The 18,898-nt window shown below is 50.9% G+C and overlaps 1 protein-coding gene and 1 pseudogene across 24 annotated transcripts in view; both read right to left on the reverse strand.

The window, feature by feature from the left end:
* Positions 1-9,528: 9,528 nt before the first annotated feature.
* Positions 9,529-17,002, reverse strand: LOC129007806 (large ribosomal subunit protein uL11-like; annotated as a pseudogene).
* The window catches only part of FBLIM1 (filamin binding LIM protein 1), a 29,111-nt gene continuing 26,367 nt past the window's right edge, over positions 16,155-18,898 (reverse strand). For 16 of the 24 annotated variants that reach the window (XR_008492317.2, XR_010125187.1, XR_010125184.1 and 13 more), the window contains exon 9: positions 18,213-18,243. Coding sequence is in view for 8 of the 24 variants with exons in the window: in XM_063659304.1 (XP_063515374.1) it covers positions 18,130-18,243 (114 nt within the window). In the remaining 16 variants the exon portion in view is untranslated. Of the gene's footprint in view, positions 18,244-18,898 lie in introns of all 24 variants that reach the window. The other 8 variants (XM_063659304.1, XM_063659300.1, XM_063659297.1 and 5 more) reach the window with 1 other exon arrangement.

Below are 18,898 nucleotides of genomic sequence, written 5' to 3' on the forward strand. Positions count from 1 at the left end.
CAATAAGAGCAAGACTCCATCTCAAAAAAAAAAAAAAAAAAAAGGCAGATAAAATGTTAAATACCTTCAGTTCAATTAGGGATTGATGAGAGATGGTGTGACCTAAAACATTCTTCTGGGTTGAATTTGGCCTTGTTGCCTGGACTGTCAATATTGTGGTGTTTATCCTCTTAGGGAAAAGAACTCCAAAGACCAGGTCATTTCCTTAATTTGCTTCTCTCACCAGGTGTGGGAATCCAGATTGCCTCAAAATCTTGAGCTGTTAAGGCTGGGAAGAGCCTGAGATGTCATCTGTTCAGCTCAATCCTTAGCTGCTGCCCTGCCCACTTCTGCCCACTCCCATCTCACAGGCAAGGCTCTGGGAAGGACAGTGGTTTGCTCAAATCAGCCCAGGACTGGCCACAGTCCTGGGTCCCAGCCAGTAGTTATCTTTTCTCTAAGTTTTGGTCCATTATTTTTTTATCTTATGGATTCAGCCTATCTTTTTAGAAAAATGAATTTTAAAAATATATATGGGTTCATATTAGAAAAGTATCATTGTAGCAGGATGAACCGCAGACAAGAACCCCTCAGACACCGAGTTGTAGAAGGAAAGGGCTTTATTCAGCTGGGAGCATCGGCGGACTCACATCTCCAAAAACCAAGCTCCCCGAGTGAGCAACTCCTGTCCCTTTTAAGGGCCTACAACTCTAAGGGGGTCCGCGTGAGAGGGTCGTGATCAATTGAGTAAGCAGGGGGTACGTAACTGGGGGCTGCATGCACCCGTAATCAGAACAGAACGGAACAGGACAGGGATTTTCATGATGCTTTTCCATACAATGTCTGAAATCTATAGATAACACAAGAGTTAGGTCCGGGTTGATTTTTAACTCCAGGCCCAGGGAGCAGTGCTGGGCTATCTGCCTGTGGATTCCATTTCTGCCTTTTAGTTTTTACTACTTCTTTCTTTGGAGGCAGAAATTGGGCATAAGACAATATGAGGGGTGGTCTCCTCCCTTATCACGTGCTTACTGTAAAAAAATCAGAGTTGGGCACAGTGGCTCACACTTGTAATCCCAGCACTTTGGGAGGCTGAGACGGGAGAATCACTTGAGCCCAGGAGTGCAAGACCAGCCTGAGCAACACAGTGAGACCCTATCTCTACAAAAAAAAAAAAAAAAAAAAAAAAATCAGAAGTTATCCAGGCAAGATGGTGTGTGTCTATGGTCCAGCCTACTCAAGAGGCTGAGGCTGGAGGATCGCTTGAGCCCAGATGGTCAAGGCTGCAGTGAGCCATGATCGCACCATTGCACTCCAGCCTGTGTGACAGAACGAGACCCTGTCTCAAAAAAAAAGCTTTAAAAGGGCAAATTTTGTATGTGTGAATTATATCTCAGTAAAGCTGTTATTTAAAAAAAAAAAAAAAAAAAAAACGCAGGCTGCCAGGCACGGTGGCTCACACCTGTAATCCCAGCACTTTGGGAGGCTGAGGTGGGCAGATCACTTGAGGTCAGGAGTTTGAGACCAACCTGGCCAACATGATGAAGCCCCGTCTTTACTAAAAATACAAAAATTAGTGGGAATAGTGATAGGTGCCTGTAATCACAGCTACTCAGGAGGCTGAGACAGGAGAATCGCTTGAACCTGGGAGGCAGAAGTTGCAGTGAGCCAAGATCGCGCCACTGCACTCCAGCCTGGGCAATAGAGTGAGACTCCATCTCGAAAAAAAAAAAAGCTAGAGAGAAGAAAGTAAAATATCCTTTGAGTCACCCAACCCCAGACTGCCCGCAAGTAGCCACTCATTCATTCCACAAATACTCTCTGAGGGCCTGTTCTGTGCAGGCTATGTGCCAAGGGTTTGCACCCTAGGAGCAGTGCCACCCCAGTATCTGTCCCCCGTGACCAGTGACTGCCCCTCCTCTGTAATATCTATTGACTGACCTCTCTGACCTCACCTCATTTCTTTCCTCCAGTGCCCCGGCTCCAGCAGTCCATGGATCTTGCCCCCTTCGCATGTCCCTCAGCCTGCCTGCCCTCCGTGTCCTTCCTGTCCAGCCTACGGTTCATGGTCAAGCCCCACCCCCACGCCCTCCTGCAGTCCTGACAAAACCCCAACACTGGTCAGTCCCACTGCTCCACCTCCACCGCATCTGCACCTGCACTTGGGCAGCTAAATGTCACACCACCTTGCCAGCTGCTTCCCTTTCAACTCATGACACAAAACTCAAGAGGGTCCTTAGTGGATGTCAGGATCATTCACTGTCCCCATGACCCTTGCACCCCTCTTTTCTCCTCTCTATAAAATAAGGGTGATAATATTTCTGTCTCCTGGGGCTGTTGGCAGCATTAGTAGTAGTTCCTTGCTCGGGGGCAGCTACTGGGGTTATTTCCTCTGGTCCTCAGTCCAAGAGTTCCCTGGTGTCTTGGTGTCCGCGGAGTCCCACCCTGCGGTCATTTATTTTGTTCCGCTGGTTGGGCAGGCATGGGCTCTCTGCCAGATCTGATCATCCTCCCAGAGACAGGAGGGAACAGAATGTGGCACCAGGCAGTAAAACGCATGGCCGAGCTCAGCAGGAGAGGGAAACCTCCAACTTCCTGCAGCGAATGTCCTAGGTGATAGGTCAAGTCTGACCCCGCCAGTGGGGCCAACATGGAAACTTACTAGGGCCTCGAAAAGATGTGTGTGGGAGTTCAGAGAGGAGTGGAGACAGCCGGCCTCCCAGTCTGGACCTACAGGGCAGGGCAGGGAGAGGAGATGGCCCCACCTCCAGGAATCCAGGCCGCATCTCCCTCCAGGGAACTGAGATCAAAGCCGGGAGGAAGGAGGAGTGTGAACTTTGCACCCAGTGACTCACTGCATCCCCCTAGGGCAAGTGCTCTCACCCATGCAGAATCCTGCCCTCCTTGCCACTGATGGGACCATCTGCACTGGGTCAGCCTATGAGCAACACTGACCTGATTCACCTGCACATCTTCATTCCCCCACCTTCATCCTCCTCGCAGAGGTGATCAGATGTTTGTAGGTGCCTGCCTGTGTTTACAAGTAGGTCTTGGAAGATAAGAAAGGCAGTGACAGGAGTGGGAAAGCCCTGTTCTAGCAGTCAGGACACCCAGGGCTTGGCCACTAACCAGCTGTGTGAGCTTGGCAGGTCTCACACCCTCTCTGGGCCCCGGCCACCACCTCTGTGGTTATGGGCAGTTGGACTCTATGGCAAGTTCATCTGCCCTACCGGCTTGGGGTTCTACCGGCTTGGGGTTCTACCGGCTTGGGGTTCTACAGGCTTGGGGTTCTTCCTTCTCACTATTGCCACCCTGGGAAAAAGCCCCAATCCTGGCACAGAGTCTAGGAAGCCTTGCTGCTTTGGTTCCTGCCTGAGTCTGGCCCTCATCCTGCCACTTCCCACATGCTCAGCCACATTCAACTGTGCCCAGCTCAGAGAGCAAGCGCCTGGATAGCTCTTGTCCCAGAGCCTCGCCTGGCTGACCCCTGCACACCCTTTAGGCCCAGCTCTGACATCACTTTCTCCATGGCTTGCCCTCCTGGACTCCTGGCTATGCCTCCCCAGCACGGACTGTTCTCTTTTCTCCTTTTTCCATTAAACTGAGCTCTGTGCCAAGGGCAGTGACTGGCAGATGGGAGGGGTCAATGAGTATTTTATTAAAGAATGAGTGAATGAATGAACAAATGAATGAATGAAGTGGGATCTCTAGGCACACTGGAGTGGAGCCATTGTTTGCCTTCTGCCCATGGGACTTGATTTGAAGCCATCTCAGGGTGGGCCATTGGGAGTTCTACCCTGACAAGGAGGGGTTGCTGGTCAGAGGGGTGCTGGAAGGCGGGGGGTGCTGGGGGAAAGGGTACAGATTTGCAAGGGAGGTTCTGGCTGAGCTCCCTGCATGCCACAGCCCGTCTGAGCAGTCCTGGGAAGCCCCAAGCTGCCAGGCCCATGACTCACAGGCCCCAGAGAGTGTTCTTAACCCTCCCTGACCCCCCATGTGTCTTCTGATTGGGCCCTCAGGGTAACCTCTCATGGATTTCTCTCCTGCTTCAGCCAGCCCCTCCCTGTGGTCTGAAGTTTGGGATCCTGCTAACTGTAAAGGACCAGTTCAGGATTCTTGGGTCGTATTGTGTTTTTTGTTTGTTTGTTTGTTTGTTTGTTTTTGAGACGGAGTTTTGCTCTTGTTGCCCAGGCTGGAGTGCAGTGGCATGATCTCAGCTCACCGCAACCTCCGCCTCCTGGTTTCAAGCAGTTCTCCTGCCTCAGCCTCCCAAGTAGCTGGGATTACAGGCATGAGCCACCATGCCCGGCTAATTTTGTATTTTTAGTAGAGATGGAGTTTCTCCATGTTGGTCAGGCTGGTCTCAAACTCCTGACCTCAGGTGATCTGCCCGCCTTGGCCTCCCAAAGTGCTGGGATTACAGGCATGAGCCACTGCACCCGGCCATAACTTTTTTTTTTTTTTTTTTGAGACGGAGTTTTGCTCTTGTTGCCCAGGCTGGAGTGCAATGGCGCGATCTCGGCTCACTGCAACCTCCGCCTCCCGGGTTCAAGCGATTCTCCTGCCTCAACCTCCCGAGTAGCTGGGAATACAGGCATGCACCACCACCCCGGCTAATTTTATATTTTTAGTAGAGATGGGGTTTCTCCATATTGGTCAGGCTGGTCTTGAACTCCCGACCTCAGGTGATCCGCCTGCCTGGGCCTCTTGAAGTGCTGGGATTACAGGTGTGAGCCACCACGCCCAGCCTAATTTTTTGTATTTTTAGTAGAGATAGAGTTTCACCATGTTGGCCAGGCTGGTCTCAAACTCCAGACCTTAGGTGATCCACCTGCCTCGGCCTCCCAAAGTGCTGGGATTACAGGCGTGAGCCACCGTGCCTGGCCCGTATTGTGTTTTCCTGAGGAATCCTTGCTGTGTTTATGGATTCCTCAGGAATCCATAACCCAGAGAGGGTGTGAGACCTGCCAAGCTCACACAGCTGGTTAGTGGCCAAGCCCTGGGTGTCCTGACTGCTAGAACAGGGCTTTCCCACCCCTCTCACTGCCTCTCTTATCTTCCAAGACCTACTTGCAAACACAGGCAGGCACCTGCAAACATCTGATCACCTCTGCGAGAAGGAGGATGAAGGTGGGAAGGAAAAAAATTACCACCCATACTAGGTGAAGGTCACTCTGATTTTCTGAGACCCCTCACCATCCTCTTCCTACTTGGCACTTGTCTCCCACATGCTATAGAAATTGGGTCAGGTCCCCCACTCCTCTTCTCTGCCCTCTTCTCAGTCAGTGGGCCCCTCCCCCTTGTCCAGACATGACTCCCCTCTCAGCCCAACTTTCCTGTTAGCAGAAGAGTGTGTGATGGCCTCCTCTCACCCCCTTGTTCTTACATCATCAGTGAGAGGCAAGGCATCCAGGAGCTCAGGCTCAAAGACTTTCCCCTTTATCCCGTTAGTTTGTTAGATAAGAAACTTTTGATTTCAAAATAACTTTAGATTTATTGAGGCTGGGCATGGAGGCTCACACCTGTAATCCCAGCACTTTGGGAGGCCAAGGTGGGCGGATCACGAGGTCAGGAGTCGAGACCGTCCTGACCAACCTGGTGAAACCCCGTCTCTACTAAAATACAAAAAATTAGCCAGGCGTGGTGGGTGTGTGCCTATAGTCCCAGCTACTTGGGAGGCTGAGGCAGGAGAATTGCTTGAACCTGGGAGGCGGAGGTTGCAGTGAGCCAAGATTGCACCACTGCACTCCAGCCTGGTGACAGAGCAAGACTCCGTCTTAAAAAAAAAAAAAAAGAAAGAAAGAAAACAACAGCCGGGTGCGGTGGCTCACGCCTGTAATCCCAGCACTTTGGGAGGCCGAGGCAGGAAGTTCACAAGGTCAGGAGATAGAGACCATCCTGGCTACCACGGTGAAACCTCGTCTCTACTAAAAATACAAAACATTAGCCGGGCTTCATGGCAGGCGCCTGTAGTCCCAGCTAGTCAGGAGGCTGAGGCAGGAGAATGGCGTGAACCCGGGAGTTGGAGCTTGCAGTGAGCCAAGATCACTCCACTGCACTCCAGCCTGGGTGACAGAGCGAGACACTGTCTCAGAAAAAAAAAACAAAAACAAACAAAAAATCTCACGCAACTAAGGCACATTTGTCCAAACTAGGAAACTGACATTGGTACAACATGACTCACCAAACTCCGGACTTTATTGGGATTTCACCAGATTTTCCACTAATGTCCTTTCTTCCTTTCCAGAATCCATCCTAGGAAACCACATGACATTTGGTCATCTGCCATTGCATTCCTTTACATGTATGATCAAGGTAATAATTCTCTCTGTTTTGCAGGTGAGGAAAAAAGCAATTCAGTGGCCAAGGGATTGCCCTGTCACATCTAGGAGGCTAAGGCAGTGGAATAAAGGGTTTAGGACTTGGCTAAATATAGAGCCGGAATCTATGTGGTGTGACCTTGAGCCTTCGTCTCCCTGTGTGAACGATGGGATCATAGATCATTCCTTCCTTCCAGGCAGCGGTGGGGACTAAATGAGATAATACATATGGGCACATGCATGCCCACCAAATGGTAGCTGTTGCTGTTGTTATTACTGTCAGTATCGTCATCAAGGAGCCTCCATCCCAGGCAGGCTGCCTAACTCCTGAAACCTAGCTTCCTGTTCAGCGTAGTCAATCATCCCACCTCTCCAGCCTCACCCCAAACAAGACAGACAAGAGCTCAGGAAATAAACATCAGTTTTTGACACCCTTCCTCACCCTCAAAACTTAAAGACATTGTGTCTCAAGGTCAAATAGCTGGCTAGGAGCTTAACCAGAGAGAGAATCTAGTTTTTTCTTTTGTTTTGTTTTGTTTTGTTTTGTTTAGAGATTGGGTCTCGCTCTGTTGCCCAGGCTGGAATAGAACTCCTGGGCTCAAGTGATCCTTCTGCCTCGGCTCCCAAAGTGCTGGGATTATAGACATGAGCCACTTCACCCAGCCCGAGAATCTAGGTCTTGCTAAGACCTTGTCCCATCCACTGGGCAGAACCCCTCCCTCTTGTCTTCCTCCTCCCCTCCCCTCCCTTCCCATTCAGAGACCACTCTGGGGAACAGAGGCCACTGGCCAGCTGCTCTTAATTCCACCTCATGGGATGCCCTGCAAGGGACCCCACCACCTCCTCTGGCCTAAAGGAGCTGTCATAAACACCTGATGAAGGAAGTGTTGTAAGGTCATTTTCATTTTCAAAAGAAGGTAAAATCATGACTCCCACACAGATAGAAAATGAATAGGTATTAACCATTTTATTTAACTCATAAGGGAGCCAGGTGATGTTATAACCAACTCAAAAGGGCAGCTAAGGGCCGGCGCAGTGGCTCACGCCTGTAATCCCAGCACTTTGGGAGGCTGAGGCAGGTGGATTGCCTGAGGTCAGGAGTTCAAGACCAGTCTGGCCAACATGGCGAAACCCCGTATCTACTAAAAATACAAAAATTAGCTGGGCATCACGGCACATGCCTGTAATCCCAGCTACTTGGGAGGCTGAAACAGGAGAATCGCTGAAACCGGGGAGGAGGAGGTTGCAGTGAGCCGAGATCATGCCACTGTGCTCTGCTCCAGTCTGGGTGAGAGAGCGAGACTCTGTCTCAAAAAAAAAAAAGGTGGGGGGGCAGCTAAGAACAGTCACATTCATAGGTCAGGAATATTGAAATGAATGTGCAAATGAAAACTGGTTTTTCAACAAGAGAGCGAGGGAGAACCTCTACTAGACAGGGCAATATATCATTTACCTACAATTTACAGAGCTGTAAAGTCGCTCAAAGACAATAAAAGGCTAGAATCTGATAACCAGGAAGGGTGTGCTGGGTGTAGATAGTGCATTATTTTCCACTGAATCACACACATTTTTTTCTGCAGAAGGAAGGTTATGAGCAGGGTATACTCCAGAGTCTCTCTAATCTGATGCTCACTCTCTGAGAATTAGTATGAGTCATACAGGATACAAGGACCTTTCTGGATGGATTGGGAAAATTATATGTCACTTGCAAACAAGAGGCCTGCAGTCTAAACTCCCCCTCTTAAGATGCAGGTCTTGGCCTGGCGTGGTGGCTCACATGTGTAATCCTAGCACTTTGGGAGGCCAAAGCAGGAGGATCACTTGAGCTCAGGAGTTCGAGACCAGCCTGGGCAACATAGACTGCATCTCTAAAAAAAAAAAGATGCAGGTCTTAGCTGGGCACGGTGGCTCACTCCTGTAATCCCAGCACTTGGGAGGCCGAGACAGGAGGATTGCTTGAGGCCAAGAGTTCCAAACCAGCCTGAGCAACATGGTAAAACCCCGTCTTTACAAAAAATTTAAAAAATTAGTCAGGTGTGGTGGTGCATGCTTGGGGTCCCAGCTACTTGGGAGCCTGAGGTAGGAGGACTGCTTGAGCCCAGGACATCATCAAAGCTTCAGTGACCTGTATTTGCACCACTGTACTCCAGCCTGGGCAACAGAGTGAGACTCTGTCTCAAAAAAAAAAAAAAAAAAAGATGCAGCGCTCAAGACATTAAAGATTTTTTCAGTTGGACATTGGTACCTGTGTTACACGATGGGTTCTGAAACATTCTAGAATATGGATTTCTGAAGTGGGTCTGTAGTGGAGGACTATAGAGTTTTCACTGGACCTGCTTTGATCCTGTCCCTGCTGTGCGGCCTTGTGCAGTTATACCAGCTCTCTGATGTGCAGCTTCCTCCTCTTTGGCAATGTCAAAATTGCTACTTCATAGATTATTTTGTTACATAAACTGTACATTAAAGTGAGGAGAACATTTTTTGGAAAATGTCCTCAGTCCCTGCAATTCTTCCTCATCAGCTCAGCCTCCTCCCCTCTCCCCATCCCCCCATTCAATTCCCCGTTCCCACCATTTGTCTCTCTAGCAGGGTAGGGAGGGGCTTGGGTTGCCCTGGAGGGGCTGGCCTGTGGCCTGTGCTGGGTGAAGTTCACACCTCCGTGTATCCTTGGAAAAGGGGCCTCTGGGGACAGGGTGACCATCAGAAAGGCTCAGGGCTCCCCAGTGCACCACGCTGTCCTTTGTCCCAGCTCTGATTCTGTGCTCGCTGCGCCCAGGTTCCCAGGTATGGAATTGCAGGGTAGCAGCACAGGGACTTCCAGGTGGGCCCCTCCTAGCAGGTGGGGGTTTGAGCCAATGAAGAATTCAGTCTCCTGACATAGGTCTCCCTCCACAAGGGCGTGTCTCTAGGACAGAGGCAGCGATTCCACAGCCATATCACTCACTTTCTAGTTTTTTGTTTTGTTTTGTTTTGGAGAGAGGGTCTCGCTCTGTGGCCCAGGCTGGAGTGCAGTGGCGTGGTGCGATCTCAGCTTACTGCAACCTCTGCATCCCAGGCTCAGGTGAATCTCCCAACTCAGTTTCCCAAGTAGCTGGGACCACAGGTGCTCACCACCACGCCCGCCTAATTTTTCTATTTTTAGTAGAGATGGAGTTTCTCCAGGTTGCCCAGGCTGGACACTTTCTTTCTTTTTCTTTTCTTTTTTTTCCACCAGTTGTCAAGTGATCCTTTATTGAAATATTTTCCTTTCTGCTTCTTAACTGGCTGGGCATTCCACAGCACCACTGTTGATGTCATCTATGATGTCATGAGGGTAGCGGCCATCAACATTACAGCCCACAGACTGGGCAGTCCCCAGGATCTCTTTAATGGTTCCAGAGAGTTCCCTGGCTAAAGATCGGTGCCGCGTGTGTCAAGCAATGTTGACGATCTCATCAAAAGTGATATTCCCACTGTGTTTAATGTTTTTCTGTTTCTTTCTGTCTCTTAGTGCTTCCCTAAGGGCTTTGATGATCAGGGCAGAGGCAGAAGGCACCACCTCAATCTGGGCCTGTCTGTTCTGAATGGTCAGTTTCACTGTAATCCTCAGGCCCTTCCAGTAACCCATTGCCTTGGCAACGTTATCACCAACCTTTTTTGGAGACAGACCCAGGGGGCCGATCTTGGGGGCTGGCGCAGAAGTGGCACCGACTTCACCTCCAGTGCACCTCAGGTATACGACTTTGATCTCGCTGGGGTCAAACTTCACGGCATGGTGGAGGCAGCTGGTGTGGGATGAACCTGGATTCGGGACAACCGAAGAAAGTTGCACCTTGGTCTCCTTCTCTCTCTCTCTTTTTTTTTTTTTTTTTTTGAGACAGAGACTTTCTCTGAGAGAGAGTCTAGTTCTATCGCCCAGGCCAGAGTGCAGTGGCTCACTGCAACCTCTGCCTTCCGGGTTCAAGCGATTCTCCTGTCTCAGCCTCCTGAATAGCTGGGACGACAGGCATACGCCACCATGCCCGGCTAATTTTTGTATTTTTAGTAGAGATGAGGGACTCATCATATTGGTCAGGCTGATCTCAAACTCCTGACCTCAGGTGATCCACCGGCCTCTGCCTCCCAAAGAGTGCTGGGATTACAGGCGTGAGCCACCGTGCCTGGCCCAGGCTGGACACTTTCTAGTTTTGCAATCTGTTCTCTCCTCTCAGCCTCACTGCAACCATGCGTGGTGGGTGGGCCGGAATGACCCTTCCCCTCTTGCAGTTTGGAGAAGTTGAGGACCCGGGTGAGCCCTGAAATCTTTCATGCCCGGGCTCCCCGTTCGCCAGCCCATGCTGCCCTCTAGTGGTTGTGTGCACACCTCCCTTTTGGGAGTCCAGGACAGCTGGGACAACCGGCTCATCTGCAGACAGCAGTGACCAGCATTCCCAGGCTGCGCAGGGGACCCTAGGCAGGGACCGTCCCCCTCAGGACCCTTCCAGCACTGCATGCTTTCACCAGCTCCTCTTCCTGTCTCGCAGCATCTGGTTTAGATGCATAGATAGATGTATTATACACGTATATTTTAATTGTGCTAAAATACATGTAAAATTTACCATCGCAACTAACTGTACAGTTTCATGGCATTAAGTACATTCATGTTGGGCAACCATCACCACCATACATCTCCAGAACTATTTTTTTCTCTTTTTTTAAGACAGAGTCTTACGCTGTCACCCAGGCTGGAGCGCAGCGGTGCGATCTTGGCTCACGACAACCTCTGCCTCCTGGGTTCAAGTGATTCTCCCACGTCAGCCTCCCAAGTAGCTGGGACTACAGGTGCCCGCCACCTCACCTGGCTAATATTTTATTTTATTTTATTTTTGAGACGGACTCTCGCTCTGTCGCCCAGGCTGCAGTGCAGTGGCGCCATCTGGGCTCACTGCAAGCTCCGCCTCCTGGGTTCAGACCATTCTCCTGCCTCAGCCTCCAGAGTAGCTGGGACTACAGGCGCCCGCCACCACACCCGGCTAATTTTTTGTATTTTTAGTGGAGACAGGGTTTCACCCTATTAGCCAGGATGGTCTCAATCTCCTGACCTCGTGATCCGCCATCTCAGCCTCCCAAAGAGCTGGGATTACAGGCGTGAGCCACCACGCCCGGCCCCATCCTGGCTAATTTTTGTATTTTTAGAGAGACAAGGTTTCACCATGTTGGCCAGGCTGGTCTCGAACTCTGGCCAGCTTTTTTTTTTTTTTTTTTTGACAGGGTCTCACTCTGTCACCCAGGCTGGAGTGCGACTTCGACCTCCCAGGCTCAGATGACCCTCTTACCTTAACCCCTAGAGTAGCTGGAACTACAGGCGCATGCCACCATGCCTGGCTAATTTTTTGTAGAGACAGGGTTTTGCCATGTTGCCCAGGCTGGTCTTGAATTCTTGGGCCCCAGCGATTCGCCTGCCTTGGCCTCCCAAAGTGCTGGGGTTACAGGCGTGAGCCACTGTGCCCGGCCTCCAGAACGCTATTCTCCTTCCCAAACTGAAACTCTGCCCCCATTAAACGCTAAGCTCCTCATTCCTATTTTCCCCCACTTCCTGGAAACCTCTGTTCTATGTTGTCTTTATGAATCTGACTAGATACTCATACAAGTGGAATCATACAGTGTCTGTCCTTTTGTGTCTGCCTATTTCACTGAGCACAATGTTGTCAAGGTGTATTCACATTGTGGCATGTGTCGGAATGCCATCCTTTTTTTTTCTTTTTTTGAGATGGAGTCTCGCTTTGTTGCCCAGGCTAGAGTACAGTGGCACAATCTCAGCTCATCACAACCTCTGCCTCCTGGGTTCAAATGATTCTTCTTTCTCAGCCTCCCCAGTAGCTGGGATTACAGGCGTGTGCCACCATGCCTGGCTAATTTTTGTATTTTTAGTAGAGACGGGGTTTTACCATGTTGGCCAGGCTGGTCTTGAACTCCTGACCTCGTGATCCGCCTGCCTCAGCCTCCCAAAGTGCTGGGATTACAGGCATGAGCCACCACGTGTGGCCTTTTTTTTTTTTTTTTTTTTTGAGACGGAGGTCTCACTCTGTCACCCAGGCTGGAGTGTAATGGCACAATCTCAGCTCACTGCAACCTCCGCCTCTCGGGTTCAAGCGATTCTCCTGCCACAGCCTCCTGAGTAGCTGGGATTACAGGCGTGCGCTACCACAGCTGGCTAATAGCTAATTTTTGTATTTTTAGTGGAGATGAGATTTCACCATTTTGGCCAGGCTGGTCTCGAACTCCTGACCTCAAGTGATCCACCTGCCTCAGCCTCCCAAAGTGCTGGGATTCCAGATGTGAGCCACCGCACCCAGCCTGCCATCCTTTTTAAGGCTGAAGAATCTTCCATTGTCTGGAGAGACCACATCTTGTCATCCGTTCTTCTTTTCATGGACACTTGGTTCCTTCCACCTTTTGGCTATTGTGAGTAATGCTGCTATGAACATGGGTGCACAAATATCTCCTTGAATCTAGAGAATATATTTTATCTCTGCCAGTGAGTGTACCCAAAGGGAAGGGAAATCATCTTTGCCTGGGGTGTTCTGATTGTGCCTACACGTGGCAGGTGCCCTCCAAGTGAGAGCAGAGAAAAGGATGAAAAGAGGAATGAAAAGAGGAATGAAGGTTGGTTGGGAGGGTTGGGGTGGGGGAGATGAATACACACTATTGAGTGCTCCCTAGAAGCATCCCCTTATGGAATGATTTTCACATGGGCAGCCCGAAAGGCAGAGGCATCTCCTAGAATTTCATCCAGGTAACACCCCTCCAAATACACTCAAACAGAAGCATGCTAGGACGTGAGGAATTACAACAAGGCTATACATACACACACACACACACACACACATATATACATACATATATACACATATATATACACACCTATACACATATATACACACACACACACATATATATGGTTTTTTTGTTGTTTGTTTTGTTTGTTTTTTTTTGTGACAGAGTTTCGCTCTTGTTGCCCAGGCTGGAGTGCAATGGTGTGATCTCGGCTCACTGCAACCTCCTCCTCCCAGGTTCAAGCAATTCTCCTGCCTCAGCCTCCCGAGTAGCTGGGATTATAGGCATGTGCCACCACACCTGGCTAATTTTGTATTTTTTGTAGAGACAGGGTTTCTCCATGTTGGTCAGGCTGGTCTCAAACTCCCAACCTCAGATGATCCGCCCTCCTCGGCCTCCCGAAGTGCTGGGATTACAAGCGTGAGCCACCGCGCCTGGCCTAAGAAGGTTAAAGTCAAAAGCAACACCACTCAGCAGCTGTCCTGAACACGCATCTCAGGGCCACCCACACAAATGAGAATGTCCCCTGCAGCCGCTGCTGCGTTGCCCCCAATCACAGCTGTAGATATAAAGGGATCGAGTCACTGAACCATACAATCACCCCGCTTTCTGACAGCACACATCCAGAGCAAACCCACACTTCCTTAAATCTTTCTCCAAATCCGATACTAGCACTAACACCGCTTTTGGAGATGCCCTGGCTTCCCCGTGCTGTGTGGCCTCCCTTGCCACAGCAAGCATAATAAACCCAAATTTGTTGACTGCAGGCGTGTTCCTGGTGGTCTGATTGACAGGCATCAACGTGACCATGGAGGGAGTGACGGCTAGAGAATTTCAGGGTTCACAAGATGAAGCCAGTGACTCACGAGCTAAGCTGAAATCTCTCAGCCTGATACTTCCCTTTCTATCACAGCAACCCTCCGTGATAGATGAGAACTGTTCCAACTTGGCTGGGCGTGGTGACTCACGCCTGTAATCCCAGCTGTTTGGGAGGCCACGGTGGGAGCATTGCTTGAGCCCAGGAGTTTGAGACCAGCCTGAGCAACATAGTGGGACTCCATCTCTATTTATTTATTTTGAGATGGAGTTTTGCTCTTGTTGCCCAGGCTGGAGTGCAATGGCGCGATCTCAGCTCACTGCAACCTCCACCTCCCAAGTACAAGGGATTCTCCTGTCCCAGCCTGTCAAGTAGCTCATATTACAGGCATGTGCCACCAGGCCCAGCTAACTTTTTTGTATTTAGTAGAGATGGGGTTTCATCATGTTAGTCAGGCTGGTCACGAACTCCTGACCTCAGGCGATCTACCCGCCTCGGCCTCCCAAAGTGCTGGGATTACAGGCATGTGCCACCGTGCCCAGCCTCTATTTTTTTTTTCTTTTTGAGACGGAGTCACCAGGCTGGAATGCTATGGCACAATCTCAGCTCACTGCAACCTCTGCCTCTCAGGTTTAAGTGATTCTCTTGCCTCAGCCTCCTGACTACCTGGGATTACAGGTGCGCACCAACACACCCAGCTAATTTTTTGTATTTTTAGTAGAGTCGGGGTTTCACCATGTTGGCCAGGATGGTCTTGACCTCTTGACCTTGTGATCCGTCCGCCTTGGCCTCCCAAAGTGTTAAAATTACAGGCGTGAGCCACCGCACCCGGCCTCTATTTTTATAATAAATTTTATATATATATATATATATATATTTTTTTTTTTTTTTGAGACGGAGTCTTACTCTATCACCCAGGCTGGAGTGCAGTGGTGCAATCTCGGCTCACTGCAACCTCTGCCCCCCAGGTTCAACTGATCCTCCTACCTCAGCCTCCCAAGTAGCTGGGATAACAGGCGCCTGCCACCTGGCCTCGCTAATTTTTGTATTTTTAGTAGAGACAGGGTTTCACCATGTTGACCGGGCTGGTCTTGAACTCCTGACCTCGTGATCCGCCTGCCTCGGCCTCCCAAAGTGCTGGGATTACAGGTGTGAGCCACCACGCTCAGCCAATAAATAAAATTTTTAAAATTGCTCCAGATGAGAACATCAAGGCTGAGGGTTACTAACTTGTCCACGCTATTGAGTAGAGATAGGTCTGAGATCTGGGTGGCCTGTCACCAAGCCAGTGCTCTTTCAGGCCACCAACTCTCTCTGAGCCTGTGCTCACCAAGTGAGCCCAGGGGTCAGTGTGCAAGCTTGAAAAGGGAGAGCATCCTGGTTATGTGCAGGGAGCATGCTCTGGGGGTGAGTGGTTTATTTTTGAGACAGGGTGTCACTCTGTCACCCAGGCTGGAGTGCAGTGGCACAATCATGGCTCACTGCAGCCTCGACCTCCTGGGCTCAGGCAATCCTCTTACCTCAGCCTCCCAGGTAGCTGGGACTACAGGTGCACACCACTGTGCCCAGCTCATTTTTCATAGAGACGGGGTTTCACCATGTTGACACGGCTGGTCTCAAACTCCTGAGCTCAAGCCATCCACCCACCTTGGCCTCCCAAAGTGCTGGTACTGCACCCAGCCTGACTGTTGATTCTTATTTTTTTGAATCAGTCTAACACCCAGGCTGGAGTGCGGTGTTGTGATCTCAGCTCACTGCAACCCCTGCCTCCCAGGTTCAAGATTCTCCTGCCTCAGCCTCACGAGTAGCTGGGACTAGAGGCATGTAACACCATGCCCAGCTAATTTTTGTATTTTTAGTAGAGGCGGTGTTTCACCATGTTGGCCAGGCTGGTCTGAAACTCCTGGCCTCAAGTGACTCGCCCACCTCAGCTTCCCAAAGTGCTGGGATTACAGGCATTGGCCACCACGCCTGGCATGAGTGTTAATTCTTAGAGCATTTGGCAGCCCTACTGAGGCCCCTGCAGCCAACCCCATCAGTGGTGGCCTGTGTCCAGGAGAAGCACACTTGTGAGTTGGATGGCCCCAGTCTCTGGCACTGGGCATGAGGCAGGAAATGAGCCCCTCCGTCTGCTGAGCTGAGCCCCAGCACTCTTTGGATACTCCCACCGCAGCGAGCAGATGCCCAGGGCTACTAGCAAACACCAGCGTTTGCCTGTGTGAGAGCTTACGTACAACATGGAAGAGCTTCTAACACTTATGCATTTATTTTCATGTGTAAGAAGAAAAACATAACTAGCATATGAACATGACTGCATGGATACACGGCTCAGCACGAGGCTAAAGTCAGAAGTGAGTGAAAACAAAATAGCATGTTGATTTAAGTGAAATAACAGAACAGGAGGCCTTTGGTTATAACAATTGTGGAGGTGGTCCATGAACGCAGAAGTTCGGGACTCCCTGCTCTAGGCTCAGGGCGAGACGCTGTGGTCTGGGCTGAAGCCCCTGGGGTTCTACAGAGAAGCCTGCCCAGTGCACGGCCCCTGTGGCATTCTCGTGGGAGCCTGTGGGACAGGTTCTCACACGTGAGAGCGTGTGAGACCCCAGGGAGGAAAGCACATTCTGTTTAACTTGTCCGTGCCCTACAAAATGTCTTAGAAGTGATGAAGCAACAATGATGACTCTCCTTCAAAGGGAAGAAGAATCTTCCAGGTGTGGTCTTGAGGACGCAGGGGTTACAAGACAGGCTGGGCTGCAGGGCCCAAGTGGGACTTGAGGTCATAACCAGGGGACTGAAGGGACACCTGTCCTGGCACCATACTGGAGAAGTGCTTGTGTTTGGGGGAGAGGGGATGCATGGCCCAAGTCAAGGCTGAAGGAGGAACACTCAGTCCCTGCACCCTGTTCCCAGCATATAACAGGCTCTCACCCCATGCCTGCTGACTCACCACAGCACCCGTGAGGAGGTGCCAGAAGGCAGATGGGGGGATGCTGACATCCCGGGGTGCCTGTGGACCACCCTCTCCTCCTGGGCCTGGGCCTGGGCCCCAACCCCACTTTGGCACCACACATTCCAGAGCAGGGAAGTCCATGGCTGTGCCCCCACTGGGTCCCGTTCCTGTACATGTGCGAACCAAGGGGAGGTGTTTGCTATTATGCTCCCCACTAAATCCAAAGAATGTTGGTTCCCATCATTTCAGCCTCAACATTTTCAAAAAGCACTTTTTTTTTTTTGGAGACAGTCTCGCTGTGTCTCCCAGGCTGGAGTGCAGTGGTGCCATCTCAGCTCACTGCAACCTCTGCCTCCCGGGTTCAAGCGATTCTCCTGCCTCAGCCTCCCAAGGAGCTGGGATTACAGGCACACACCACCACATCCAGGCTAATTTTTGTATTTTTAGTAGAAATGGGGTTTTCCCGTGTTGGCCAGGCTGGTCTCAAACTCCTGACCTCAAGTGATCTGCCTGCCTTGGCCTCCCAAAGTGCTGGGATTACAGGCATGAGCCACCACGTCCGGCCTAAAAGGCACTTTTTTTTTTTTTTTTTTTTTGAGACGGAGTTTCCCTCTTGTTGCCCAGGCTGGAATGCAATGGTGCAATCTCACTGCAACCTCTGCCTTCCAGATTGAAGCGATTCTCCTGCCTCAGCTTTCCCCAGTAGCTGGGATTACAGGCACCTGCTACCATGCCCGGCTAATTTTTGTATTTTTAGTAGAGACAGGGTTTCACCATGTTGGCCAGGCTGGTCTTGTACTCCTGACCTCAGGTGATCCACCCACCTTGGCCTCCCAAAGTGCTGGGATTACAAGCGTGAGCCACCGCACCCAGCCTCTAAAAAGCACTTTTTAAGGGACCTTGGAGTTTTTCCTCAAACAGCTCAACCCCGCAAGCCAGGCTGGTCCCAGCGCCCTTACCAGACAGCTAGTCAGTGAGAGGGGTCCAACCTCCCCCAGCTTTTCCCTGGAAGTGGGGCAGGACCAGCAGGGAATTCTGAGGGTGAAGCTCATGGTCCAGGAGCCTTCTGGTGCCCAGAGGGTAGAGGAGGAGTGGAAGGCCTGGGGGTGCTCAGCCCCACTGTATCCTGGACAGGCTGGGCCGGCTTGCAGGCTGGTCCCCATGGAGGCTCAGAAGGAAAGTGTGCAAGAGCAGGTCAGGAAGGGAAACCAAGTCAGGGAAGGGCCCCAGCCGGGACTAGTGGTCTGTTCACTGCCCAATGGGCACTCTCAGCAGCACCCCGCAGCACTCCGCTTCACGTGGCACGGCTTGCAGAAGAGACGGTTGTTCAGGGGGTAGCAGCCTTGGTCCGTGGGCTCGACAGACAGGAGGATCCTGCAGTCCTGAGGAGACAAAGACACATGCCGACCCACCCTGGGCCTGGGCGCTGCCTGCATCGGGGAGGGACTCACTTGGCATCTGCCGAATAAACCAACTGCATGAGTGGATGCCCTCCCTAAGTGGGAGGAAGGAGGATGCTCACTGCTGTCCTCCCAACACCCGGGCCAGGTCTCCATAAGGGAAGATGAGACACAGACACACAGGGAGGCTTTTATCCACGTGGAGGCGCCAGTGAGGACAGACATTCACCGTCAGGAGAACTAAGGACACCTGGGGAAGTCCCCTGAGGGTTCAGGGAAACTTGGGGATAGAAGAGCCTTAATAGCCCCTTTATTATTTTTTAAAATTTGTTTTTATCATTTATTTATTTTGAGACAGTCTTGCTCTGTCGCCCAGGCTGGAGTACAGTGGGACGATCTCGGCTCACTACAACCTCTGCTTCCTGGGTTCAAGCGATTCTCCTGCCTCCCAGGTAGCTGGGATTACAGGCGTGTGCCACCACACCCAGCTAATTTTTGTATTTTTAGTAGACAGGGTTTTACCATGTTGGTCAGGCTGGTCTCGAACTCCTGACCTCAAGTGATCCACCCACTTTGGCTTCCCATGCTGGGATTACAGGTGTGAGCCACTGCGCTCGGCCTCAATAACCCCTTTAGA

Source organism: Pongo pygmaeus, chromosome 1 (genome assembly GCF_028885625.2).
Source record: "Pongo pygmaeus isolate AG05252 chromosome 1, NHGRI_mPonPyg2-v2.0_pri, whole genome shotgun sequence".
NCBI classification, from domain to species: domain Eukaryota; kingdom Metazoa; phylum Chordata; class Mammalia; order Primates; family Hominidae; genus Pongo; species Pongo pygmaeus.